Here is a 12,644-nt window from a genome sequence, read left to right on the forward strand (position 1 = left end):
CTGTACTACTAAAATAAAATATTCGTGTATTAAGCTGAGCGAGGTGGTGCAGGTCTGTAATCCCAGCGTTTGGGAAGTGGAGATGAAAGGGTCAAGAGTTCAAGGCCACCTTCGTTTATTTTAGGGAAATCCGGGTCAGTCTGTGTTATATTAGAGCCTTTCTCAGCAAAACAAAACAAAAATGCATAACAGGGAGTAGGGCTGAGTGTTCTAACTCAGGTTGCAGGAATCTGAGTCCCCATAGCTAGTAGCCCCCCACATCTGGGGGTCTGAGCCTCCAACAGTCTCTTTTCAGACCCGTCTTTACTTCCAGTGGCTCTAGATCTCCTGTACACCCATAAATCTAAGCTGTTGTACCCTTCTCCCCGCCCACTCAGGTTCCACTCAGCATCCACTAGGATGCTCCTCCTGCCCCGCCCTCATGAGGCGTTAACCAAGAGTGTGGGAGGAGGGAGAGGAGGGACTTATAAGCCAGAAGGCGGGACTTGGGTTCCCCTGGCCAGGGGCGGGGCTGGAGATGTAGAGAGGCCCAGTGAGCCTCTCCCTGGAATACTTCAGGTCCAACAAGTCCATCTGGCCAGACCGAAAGCAGGAGGGACTTTCGCTCCTTTCCTTCCCCTCAATACGTGCAGCAACCTAACCGGTTTGAGATTGGATACTTCCCAACTCCACCCGAATGAGAACTGTGACCAAAGCCATTAGGTCCCTGGGTTCGACAAGAAGAGCTCTGGAATACAGGAAAGAATGCAGCTGGGTTCCTAAGTACCCTTTGACTTTCAACTGTCTGAAGCTCTACACTTCCCAGAAACTGGATACAGCAAAGATTTATAAGAGAGAAGGCCAGCTTTAGGCTAGACCCCAACATGAAAGCTCAAACCCACAACTGGGTCAGAACATAATGCCAAGAATGACTTAGATTGCCGTAGAACGTCAAACTCACTGAGAAAGAGAATAGACAGTCAATGTTACCAAGGTGCTACAGAACACAGAAAAGATTAAGAGCTTCCACACTGAACGTGTGACTGAGGCCAAGAGCTGCTTTTTTGGCCAACTAGAGGGTCTTATGCTACAACTCAATACTGGAAGGTAAAATCAGCCCAAAGCCATGTGGTAACATAAATACGTGCCAGAACCCAAAATACAGAGGTGAGCAAAATGACACAGAGGGGCACCCCAATGCTATATATAGTAGATTTGGTCAAAAGGCAGAATCTGGAGCTCAGCACTTGCTTAACATAAGCTGAGCTCACAGCTGCTCCCAGGTGAGGAAGGAGGATTGTGAGTTCAAAACTACCACAATGAAATCCTGTTCCAAACACACACACACACACACACACACACACACACACGGCCAGGAAGAATGGCTCAGTGGGTAAAGGTTGCTACCAAGACTGAAGACCTGAGTTTGAGACTCTGGGATACACATGGTTTATGAAGAAGAGAACTCCTGCAAATTGTCCTTTGCCTTCCACATGCACACCTTGGCATGTATGCACACTTACAGTAAAACAAAATGTACCAAATAACAACAGAGAGAGAGAGAGAGAGAGAGAGAGAGAGAGAGAGAGAGAGAGATCCTCTGATGGGGGTAGTCTGTTTAGGATACAAGAACATTTTGAGGCTGAAGACTCTAGAAAAGGTGAGAATCTAGAACAGGCTCAGAATACCAAAGCAGCAGATGGAATTGGAAGCCTAAGTTCCAGCAGGGAACAAGACTGACACCAAAGCTAAGGCCATAGCAAGGAAAAGGTAGAAGCTGCAGACAGGGACCTAGAACCCAAGGCTTCCAAAGATAAGCAGAACACTGCTCTAGAATCGTCCAGGTTTTAGATTGTGCAAGCTATGGGGGCTGGAGAGATGGTGCATCGACTAATAGCACTGACTAGTCTTCCAGAGGGCCCGGGTTCAATTCCTAACACCTACATGGCCGCTCACAACTATCTAACTCCAGTTCCAGAGGATCTGGCACCCTTGCACAAACATCCATGCAGGCAAAACACCAATGCACATACAAATGAATCATTAATTTAAAAAAGACTGTGTGCACTACAGTTCCGAAGAGTACTAGACTATTTAACTGAAAACAACACATTCTGCAAGTTAGAATATCCATGGGAAGAAGGAAATCTAGAACAGCAGCAGATGTGGCCAGAACATAAAACACATCTAAAATGGAAACTCAGCAGATATTAGTCTCTAAGGGTGGGGGTAGAATGAGCCCATTTTATTATTGGTCTAGTGTAGTAATCGAACCCTGGACCTTGTGCACAGGAGGGAAGTGCTCTACCCAGCAACAACCCCAGCTCCAGTAGCTAGAAATACAGGACACGTCTGAGGAGAGAACTGAGAGCAATCTAGGTATTTGTAAAGACCAGAGAAGGAAGGAGAAGAAGGAAGGAGAAAAGAAGGAGGAGGAAAAATGTACATAACATAGTGAGTTCTAATCCAGCCTGGGATGCGTGGCAAAATTCTGACACTGGAGACAGGAAGGAAGCAAGTGAAAAAGAGACATGCCTAGAACTTAGTTCATGGCATTGAATATCGATCACACGTCTTGGTGAGGAAAGAACAGATGCATCATCTGGAAATGTTCTGGAACTTAGAACCATGAACACAACACAAGGAAAGGACTCATTACAACTAGAAATGCAGAAAGAGAGCTAGCAGGTTCCAGATCCCCTCACCTTGTGAACTCTGATCCCAGAACACACCTGGAGGAAGGGATGGCTGTTTGGTACTTGGAGTATGAGACATCAGATATTACCATATGTGTCTCTAGAGGCAATGAGATGCCAGAAATATCCTAGCTTTGGGGGGAGAGGAGACTCTAGAAGTCTAGCACCTGAGATGACAGAGCAGATGAGTGTTTGTTAAGGCCATGGAAGATGTGAAGTTGATAGAACCCTGAGGCCACCAAGACCTGAAGATGAGAGCACAATACAGAGCCAGGCTCCAGACCTTTGAATCCAACTGGGGGTGAAGAAACTTAAAGCCCGAGTGTCTGATGGGAGTATAGGCCTGGGTGGGTGGTCTGACAGACAGGACACTCACCACAGGCTGAGATTCTGGCTTCTTGAGATGTGTGTTTGTTCGAGTGGAGGTTACAAAATGGGGGTGAGACACCTAGATCTCCAATGGGGAGTAAGGACGGAAGCTGAGGAATTGCATTCCAGATCTTTGAAAGGAAGTCATGGCGCCTGAGTCCATAAGGCAGCAAGCAGGTGCTGGTATACCAAGAAGCTGGACATATTTGTCTGCGGGGGTGGGGGGTGGACTGTTAAAGTAGGTGCTAAGTGGGGAGGGGGGGGAAAGGTTGGGAAACTGGATTTCCCGTGTGCTGAATAAGGTGATAGTGATTACTCAGGGCCAGCAGTTATATGGGAACTAACAGCTTTTCAGAACCAGGTGGGAGCGGGAGGCTCCATGCCAAGGTTTCTGAGTGGCCTGGGCAGGGACATTCACAAGCTCTATGTAAGTGAAGCAGCTAGAGTCCCAGAAAGCTAGAGTGCTTAAAGATGGGCCTGAGAACCCTGAGGCCCAGCTGGGAAGGGGGGCGCCGGGGATCCCCAGGTCAAAGGCACGGTGAGGGGGAGGGATCCCCCACACCACCTGCACCCCCTTCCCTGGCGGCCGTGGCAGGAGATGGAGGAGGCAAGGCTACCGAGAGAGCTGACCATGGACAGCTCCGACGCGGGCCTGTGTCCAGGGTGAGCCGGCCTGGACCGAGGTACGTCGCCGGCTGTTCCAACCAGAAGGTGGGGGACGCAAATGGGGGAACGATTTGGTCGCAATGGGGGGAGCCCCACAGCGGTGACCAGTGTCTGGAGCTCCCAGGACTCGGCCCAAAGGAGGGATCTAGACTTGAGGGGTCCCCTGGGCTGAGCTAAGGGTTCCAGGCATCTGGGCCCTGGAGGAGGCACAAGGAGACAGCCCGACTGAGATACTAGGGTTCGGCAGGGCACTCTGAGCTCCGGGAAGGGACACGCCTGGGTCTCCTGGGTTGGCTTGTGAAATCTGGACCCTGGGTTCCCTTGGGATGAAGATGGAAATGTAGGATTTCGGGCAAGCGAGTCGGAGACGCTAGCCCAGGGGTCCCCAGGGTGGGCGCTGCCTGGCAAGCTGGGCCGGGCTCTTACCTACCTGGTCTGCGACGACTGCGGGAGGAGCTGGGCTGCAGGAGGGACGCGGGGTGGGGTAGGGGCACCGGGCGGGGCCCCTGGCGGCGGCCGGGGCCCGGATCTGGAGCTCTGGAGCCCTGTCTACGCCGCTAGCGCGGGCTCACCGTCTCTTGCTCCGGCTCCAGCGCTGGGGACCCCCCTCCCCCTCACAGTCTCACAGCCTTCTTACTCCCTAAAATAGCCCCCTGCCCTTGTCACCATACAGCCTCCCCCCGCGAGGCCGCAGTCGCCAGATCCAGGGGTGCCCACCAGCGCCCCCCCCCAAATCCCCCCTTCTCCCCCCCAAAAAAAAAATTCTCCTCCCTCCCCCTCCCCCCCACAGATCCCGGGCGGTCGTGGCCCCTTTAACAGAAGACTGACGGACGGCGCTGAATGGCCAATGAGAATTGGCGTCCGTGCCGGCCGGCAACTAGACCCCGCCTCCACATCGGGAGGGAGGGGCCGCGCGGGCGGAGAGCTGGGGCGGGACTTATGATGCAGAGACCAATAGGCATGCAGCGTGCGGCGGCCTGGGAGGGAGGCGGAGCCCGGCAGAGGATGATGTCACCTGAATCTAGTAGCGCGCGGCGTGGAGCGCGAGTCGCGACCCCAGGTTCCCGCGGCGGCGCGCGTCTCACGGGACACGAGGGCTGGGCGGCGGGATGGGAATTCAACATTTAAGGTGGGTTTTTTTTTTTTTTTAAGACAAGGGCGGCTCCCGGAAGATCTGCTCGGTTGGAAGGTGAGGCGAGTGGACGATGGGTGGCAAGTGCGTGTTACTCTGCACCCCTGCGCCCGTCTAGGGAACTGCATGCGCCCCACCAACCCCCCGACTCCCACGCAGACGGTGGCACGGCCCGCAGGGTTCCCCCAGCGGATGGTTCGCTCCGCCCCGCCTACAGAGGCAATGATCAGGCTTCTCCTGCGTTTCAAGACTCCCGCGTCCAACTCAGCAGGGGACCTTGCCAGGCCTTAGCCTTCCGAACCTCTTTAGGGTTGGGGACAGTGGTCGTTAGTGCTGCGCCCTGGCACTCACATAGACGCAGCCTTGGGTCGGGCCAGTCTCTGGGACACCGGCCAGCCTCCGCCTTTAGAGCTGCGCGAGCGGTGTCTGTCATGGTACACTACTGGAAAGAGCTTGTTCTTAACCTCAGCTTCACTGTCCTCCTCCCCCACAGAGACTATTCCAGGATGCGCGACAGACACTCAAGACACTCGGTGAGGGTTAAAGATCTTTAAATAAGGAGCCGGTGACAATAAATAATACTGTACAGGGGAGGAGGAGGATCCTGCTCTGTGACGTCAGCCTCGAGACTCCAAGGACCTGTGAAGGTGTGGAGAGGAGAGTTTTAGGCACAGGGGAGGCTCAGTGGTGGGATGGGGGGCTCGTAAGATGTTCAAGGGTGGGGTTCTGGAGACAACAGTTCGGAAAAACAGGCACAGGGATTCTGGAATTGGGGAGCCAGAGGGTTCCAGGGCCTTGGCTACCATGGCAGGGGTCAAGGGTCAGGAAGCCCCTGGTGAAGAGCCAGGGATAAATGTTGAAGGCCGCTGGGATCACTGGCCTGCTTTGGGTATCTGAGGTTGGGATAGGCAGCAGGGGGAGGGTGGTGACCGGAGGCTCACGTGTAGCTGTGGTGCTGCTGGCGCCGACGGGCAGATCGCATCTTCTCAAAGCGGGCTTCCATCTCCTCCAGCACCCGAGGGGTGTAGCGCACCACCAGTTTCACTGAGCCCTGGGCGGCCTTCAGGAGTTCCACCGCCTTTTCATGGTGCTCGCCTTCCACACTCTGCAGGGCAGGCCTCACACAGGCTGCTGGCCCAAACCGCTGCCCTTACCACCCTACCCAGGACATGGGACCAATGGATAGTGACATGGCTGCCGGGGTCCAGCCTCCCGGGCCTCATATCCGTCTAGTGGATCACCAACTTTAGACACAGCACCCACAACTTAAAAACTGCATGTCAATATAGCTTAGAGTCCCAGTGTCCTCAATGAATCAGGCCACTAAACCTGTCCCAAAGAAGTCTGTCTACACCCCCTAAACCTATTGCTCTCCTGCCCTCATAGGCCAGGGACAGAAGCCTGGCTTTTCTGGAGAAACAGCCTCCTCGGTGGCGTTTCCTTGGATTCTAATCACTGGGGTTTCAGGATGCTGACCGGCCCAGACATCCATCAGAGTCAGCCTTTCTCCTCATCTCAGGGACTCTATCTGCTCCCAGCCAGAACCACCCCTCCACAACTCAGTCCAGAGAATTACCCATTCTTCAACCTCCAAGCCAAATGTTCCTTCTGAAAAAACAAAACAAAACAAAAAACTTCCATCTTCTACACTGGACTGGTATCCTAGCTAGGCTCTCTGAAGTCCTTGAGGATCAGCAGTGCACCCCACAGGGCTGTCTACAAAGGCTGCACTTCCCATGTGGAACGAATGTAACAATCCAGTGCTGCCTTACAGACACCACCAACCCCACTCACCACACCATTCACAGACAGCAGCTGGTCTCCCCTCTTGAGACCACCATGGCGATCAGCCACGCCTCCAGGGATGACTCGAGAGATATAGATGGGTGAGTTCTGCTCTTTGCCACCCATGATGTTGAAGCCCAAACCCTCATCAGTCTTCGGTAGTTCCACGACCCTGGGATGTGCATGGCCCTCACTGGCCGTGAAAGCAGCCACTGTGGCCTGGAAGAGAGAAGGTGCCTCCATGAGAGAGACCTTCGTTGAGACATGGGCACTCCAGCCAGGGTAGCCACAAAGGTCACGCAGGGGAATCCTGACACAGCTCAACAGGAGGCTACAACTATCCTGTAATGATTCGGACCTGTGAGAACACGTGCATTCTTCTACAAGTCAGGGGGAAGTAGGTCCGCAGTACTTAGCACCTGCCAATCTTGATCTCAGACAAATGGAAACAAGCGCCCCTCGGGTGTGTGTGTGTGTGTGTGAGTGTGTGTGTGTGTGAGAGAGAGAGAGAGAGAGAGAGAGAGAGAGAGAGAGAGAGAGAGAGAGATCAGGTGGAAACATTCCTGAGTCTGCAGGCAGTAATAAGAGTGTGGCACTGCAGTTTGGAAAGGAAAGGTGTCCCTGTTCACAACATCCAACTGGATTGCCTTTTAGGGTCATCTTACCGGCAGGAAAGTAAGGCCAGTTTCCAAGCCTGTTGCTAGAATCTCATGTGCATTCAAGTTAAAAATGTGCAGTTATTTAAAGGCCATTATAAATAAATCTTCATAGGGTGGAATACAGATGCGCAAATGTGAAGGAGGGCGCAGAAACAGCCAGCCTGGAGGGCACTGTGCTCTCGTGGTCGTCCAGAGCTGAGGGGACAGAAGCTTACCTTGGCTGTAGCATGAGCCCGCACCTCGGCGCTGCCAGTGATGTCCAGCGTGTCATAGAGCTGTTCGTACACCTGGGGAGTCAGGGACACGGCAACGTCAGGGAGCTGCCAGTCCACAGCCCTGGACACGGGTGTCCTCGCCCGTCGCCGCCCCCGCCGCGGAGTGTAAGGAAACTACAACTTATACAGTACCAAGGTGCTCACCTCGCGGATGGCGGAGCAGAAGCGGCTCTGCAGGACCCGCTGCAGGGCCTGCAGCTTCTGCGGGGGCAGCTCTCCGCTACGTTGCAGCCGCTCCAGCAGCTCCACAGCCCGGGACACGTCTGCAGAAAGCGGCAGGGACCGCGAGAGCACACGCCGGCAAGAAGGGCAACCGAGGTCAGACTGGAAGCGATTCACGCGCCCCGCGGGTCGCCCGGACCCCAACCCCGGGGAAGGTGTTGGTGGGGCGCTCCGCCCCAGACCCTCCCACGCCCTCAGACTGCAGGCCGCGCCCCGCCCACCCTAACTAGGTCCGCCCCCCAACCCCCGCATCTCCAAGACCTGTCGCGGCCCAGCGGAGCCCAGAGCCCGGACTGGACCCTCGGAGCACTTACCCCGCTCCAGCCCCAGCGGCTCCACCAGCGCAGCCATATCGCCTCTAATGCAAGCCACTCGCCCAGGCGCCGGCGAGGAGGTGCAATGCGAGGCCCCGCCCACCAGGTGCCAGCGAGGAGGTGGTGCAGCATGAGGCCCTGCCCACACGGCAACCAGCAGTTTCAGAGGGCCTGCCCTAACACTGACAGGAGGCAGTGCAGCTCAGGGTCCCGCCCACTCCAGAACTCCAGAGACCTTTGTCCTCTGGGTGCCTGGCTCTCCTTGTTCCTACATCACTACCGCTGCCCATCATGGATCTGTTCTAGTCGCGATCTTGTTACTCCGTTAGTGTGTCTGCCTTGCTCCTTACAGCATGTCTGTGCTTTTCTGGTATTTTCCCCTCATTTCTACAATCACAAGTCCAGAGGGGTGTGGTTTCTCAGGACCCCAGGGGCCTGTGGAAGAGGATCGCTGTGACTTGGAAGACAGGGACACGTACCAAGAGCCTGTTTCAAGAAAGCAGAGACATAAAAGCTGAAGATGTAACTCAGTCGTAGAGTGCTAACCTAATAGGCTGAGACTCTAGGTCCTGTCCCCTGAAGAGCAGAAGTCATGGGAGGTAGTGCACACCTGTAATCCCAGCATTCAGAAGTGGAGGCAGGAAGATCAGAACAGTGTTCAAGGTCACCTTCGGTTACACTGAAACCTCATGGCCAGGCTGGCCTACATAAGACTTTGCCAAAACATACACATAGAACCCGGTGGCCCATCCCTTTCATCTCAGCACTTCTAAGGGAGAGGCAGGCAGATCTCTGAGTTTGAGGCCAGCCGGTTTCTACATAGTGACTTCCAGGTATACACAGTGAGACCCTGTCTACACACACACAGACAAACACACACATAAACACGGCCTGGAGGGAGAGGGAGACAGGGACAGAGACAGAGAGCCACAGAGAAAGACTTGAGCAGGACCTTCACAGTTCACAGAGATGCTTGGAAGATAAGGTCAATAAGCCATAAGGCCTGGGTCACCCAGCAGCCACCCAAAAAGTGGTCAAGAGGCTGGGCAGTCATGATGGCGGAACAGTGGTCTTGTGATGTCATTTGCATTTGGATTTGTGTCTCCATATACATCCCTGAGAGCATACAGGATGGTCAAATATGTATCTGAAGATCTCTGGAGACACCCAGGAAGAGTGGATTTGCAGAAGGGACAGGAAGGAGGATATCCCAGCAAGATGAGGCTAGGACAGTGGTCACCTAACGCGGAGTGTTGCCTGTTCGGGGGAGAGGTGGAGTGGGGAGCTCTGAGGTGGACAGGTTACCATTTGTGACTCTGTTCTCACTATGAGGAGCCTGTAGTTAGGCTGGCGATGTGGCTCAGCAGATAGAGTATTTGCCTAACAAGCAGAAAGCCCTGGGTTCCACCTGCAGAATTGTATATAACCTTGGTGTTCATCTGGAATCCTACTCTGTGGAGGCAGGAAGATCTTCAGTTGGTGGTGAGCTTAGGTTATAGGAGACGCTTTATGGGGGAAAAAATCAAAAGCAAACAAATAAAACAAATGAACACTTAAGTCTGTGATGTCTGAACAGAGCCCTGGGAACTAAAAGATGCTGCTAGCTGTCTCAGCATTTTGGGTACAGGTGATAAACCTCAGGGGACAGGGGTGCAGGAGCAAGGAAACAAAGAACAGAGGAGGCAGGGAGGAAGCTTAGGTTGGGGGGCATGAGGAGCTGGCTCATGTGACGTGGGTGGTCAGTAACATGAGATGCTGTTGGTGATTGGTGGGTCACAGGACTCTGGTTTAGCTGGATGGGATGTGGTGTCAGAAAAGGACATGTTCAAGGCCAAAGAGAGAGCAGCTTCTCAACAACAAGAAGCTACTAGTGGTTGTGTCAATGACAAAAAGCAGCAGTCTGTGTGCCTTTCATAACTACCCATTTCATCAGATAGCCCAAGATGGCCTTGACCTTGGAGTCATCCTCCTCTGCAGCCTTCCAAGAGCTGGGCTTTAAGGCTTGAATCGCTATGCTCAGCTTCAAAGCGGCAGCCCAAACCACTCAGGCACTTGCTAAGAAGCCTTTGTCAACAAGCCGGGCGGTGGTGGCGCACGCCTTTAATCCCAGCACTCGGGAGGCAGAGGCAGGCGGATTTCTGAGTTCGAGGCCAGCCTGGTCTACAGAGTGAGTTCCAGGACAGCCCGGGCTATACAGAGAAACCCTGTCTCGAAAAACCAAAAAAAAAAAAAAAAAAAAAAAAAAAAGAAGCCTTTGTCAAGAAGTGACTCCTTGGGCTGGAGATGGCTGAAACGTTAAGAACACTGACTGCTCTTCGAGAGGTCCTGAGTTCAATTCCCAGCAACCACACGGTGGCTCACAACCATCTGTAATGACATCTGATATCCTTTTCTGCTGTGTCTGAAGACAGCTACAGTGTACTCATATAAATAAAATAAGTAAATCTTTAAAAACAATTTTTTTTTTTTAAAAAAAGAAGTGATTCCTTGTTTGGGTCCACAAGGTGAGGACAGCAGGATGCAAGCTTAGCCTCTGCCGTCCAGTCTCTGGCTGAGGTAGATTATTGTTCTTAAATCTTTTAAGCAAAGCTGAGTCCCTGAAAGAGCAAAACCTCACTGCACAGACACTTCCAAAATAGGGAAACAATCCCTATCATAGGGTCCATTCTCAACAACGAACTTATTCTCAACAACAAACTTGCAGGACAGACTAGGGCCAAGAAATGACGGGATTATTATGGACAAGAACATGCCTGGTCAGGACTGTTTAATCATGAAGCTCTTTTTTTTAAAAACTTATTTATTATGTATACAGCAGTCTGCCTGCATGTACAATGGTGTGTCAAAAGAGGGCACCAGATCTCATTACAGATGGTTGTGAGCCACCATATGATTGCTGGGAATTGAACTCAGGACCTTTGGAAGAGAAGTCAGTGCTCTTAACCTCTGAGCCAACTCTCCAGACCAATCATGAAGCTTAGTCTGTAACCATAAACCTTCTGTCAGTTCCCAGAAGACAGACAGAGTCACTGGACCCCTTGTCTCTCTATCCAGTGTGCCGTAAAAAAAATCCCTCTGTTCTTCACCAGGTGCTGGACCCTTGCCTGTGGGGGCTTTTGACTTTCTGGCAAAGGGCAGGTACTGCTCTGGCTGAGGACACTTGAGTTCCCACACAAAGTGAATTACAATCATCTCTACCTCCAACTCCAGGGGATGACCCCTCTGGTCTCCCAGGGGATCTGTAACAGACATGAAAGAATACGCGTAACTAACTCTGCCAATGGGGCTGCAGGTGTAGCTCAGTTGGTAGAGAAACTGCCAAGAATGCACAAAGCCCTGGGTTCCATCCCAAAAAACTGGCTCTGTTATCTCAGCACTAAGATGGTAGATGCCAATCTGACCGATATATTAAGTTCCAAGCTAAGCAGAGGTATACAGTGAAACCCTGTCATGAAAAAGGGGTGGGGTATAAACATTCATCTGGACCCTCAGGCAGCAAGCTCACAAATACTGAAGTTAGTCCTGCATCAAACATCACTTCTGTTTATTGGCCTATATTATATGTTCATTTAGTCAACTTTCCCTCTTGTAAACTTTAAACAATAATTTACTTTATAGCTGTTATGTGTGGCACAGCACAGCACACACGGAGGTCAGCATCCTCTTGTGAATTCTTAGTGGTGACAGCTCTCGGTTTAATCCATGTACCTGATGTCTGCCTATGGCGTCCTCACTGAGGGACATGAGCTGTGTTCCGAGATGCTATTTCACCAGCTCCTTGATTTCTTGTTTTTACAAACTCAGCAGTGACTTGCTTGTTCCAGCTAGCTTTGAATTAATGATTTTCCCCCTCATATCACAGCTTGTTTCAATGTCCTTTAATTCCCAAAGTTAACTACTCTTAAATTAAGAGGAAAATTAAGTACTCTTGATAATTAAACTCTAGAAACCACCATCCAGGGACACTCCTCCACTTTTATTTAGTCATTTCCCCATTAGGAACCAAGAACTTTCAGTTTGTCCAAGTCCATCTTTTCTAGCATTCCCAGTGTTCATGACAAGAAATTTGGGTGTTTGGTGTTCTGGTTTGAAAGAAAATGGCCCCCAGAGCGGTTCGTTTTGGAGCTGTGGCCTTGTTGAAGGAGTAAGCTTTGAGCTCTCAGATGCTCAAGCTATGACTTGTGGCTCTTTCTCTCTTCCTGCTGCCTTCAGATGTACATCCACAACTCTCAGCTACCTCCAGCACCATGTCTGCCTACACACCACCATGCTTCCGACCATGATAATCAACTAAACCTCTGAAACTTTTAACCCAGCCCCAACTCAATTTGTTGTTGTTGTTGTTGTTTAAGAGTTACTGTGGCAATGGTATCCCTTCACCCAACAACTCTCCTAAATCCATCTACTAAATTATCTGAGACAAGGTTTCTCAGTGTAGCTCTGGATATCCTAGAACTCACTACCAAAGATCAGGCTAACCTAGAACTTAGATCTGCCTGCCTTTGCCACCATGCCACTCACCGACTAAGTTATCTACCTCAGAGTTG

The 12,644-nt window shown here is 51.9% G+C and overlaps 2 protein-coding genes across 3 annotated transcripts in view; both read right to left on the minus strand.

Moving 5' to 3' along the window:
* Ppfia3 (PTPRF interacting protein alpha 3) overlaps positions 1–4,505 on the minus strand; it is a 28,493-nt gene extending 23,988 nt beyond the window's left edge. The window contains exon 1 of the mRNA XM_028788799.1: positions 4,141–4,505. The gene's annotated coding sequence lies outside the window, so the exon portion shown is untranslated. The remainder of the gene's footprint in view (positions 1–4,140) is intronic.
* An 871-nt stretch (positions 4,506–5,376) lies between these two features.
* On the minus strand, positions 5,377–8,134 carry Lin7b (lin-7 homolog B, crumbs cell polarity complex component). 2 transcript variants are annotated; one of them, XM_028788800.1, is made up of 6 exons: positions 8,098–8,134; positions 7,706–7,824; positions 7,502–7,573; positions 6,637–6,846; positions 5,784–5,947; positions 5,377–5,481 (listed from the first exon to the last, which is right to left on the minus strand). In XM_028788800.1, the coding sequence occupies exons 1-6, from the start codon at positions 8,132–8,134 to the stop codon at positions 5,460–5,462; spliced, it is 624 nt and encodes a 207-aa protein (XP_028644633.1). In that variant the 3' UTR covers positions 5,377–5,459. The 2 variants fall into 2 exon arrangements, with proteins under 2 accessions (XP_028644633.1, XP_028644634.1); XM_028788801.1 differs by lacking the exon at positions 6,637–6,846 and having other exon boundaries at positions 5,381–5,481.
* Positions 8,135–12,644: the final 4,510 nt, after the last annotated feature.

This window comes from Grammomys surdaster, unplaced genomic scaffold (assembly GCF_004785775.1).
Source record: "Grammomys surdaster isolate TR1022 unplaced genomic scaffold, NIH_TR_1.0 125769, whole genome shotgun sequence".
Lineage (NCBI taxonomy): Eukaryota > Metazoa > Chordata > Mammalia > Rodentia > Muridae > Grammomys > Grammomys surdaster.

Coding starts and splice junctions, on each gene's coding strand:
- Lin7b (XM_028788800.1), bottom strand. CDS start 8,134: ATGGCTGCGCTGGTGGAGCCGCTGGGGCTGGAGCGGG. Junction 7,825..8,097: donor GCCGCTGGGGCTGGAGCGGG/GTAAGTGCTCCG, acceptor CGCTTTCTGCAG/ACGTGTCCCGGGCTGTGGAG. Junction 7,574..7,705: donor TCTGCTCCGCCATCCGCGAG/GTGAGCACCTTG, acceptor CTGACTCCCCAG/GTGTACGAACAGCTCTATGA.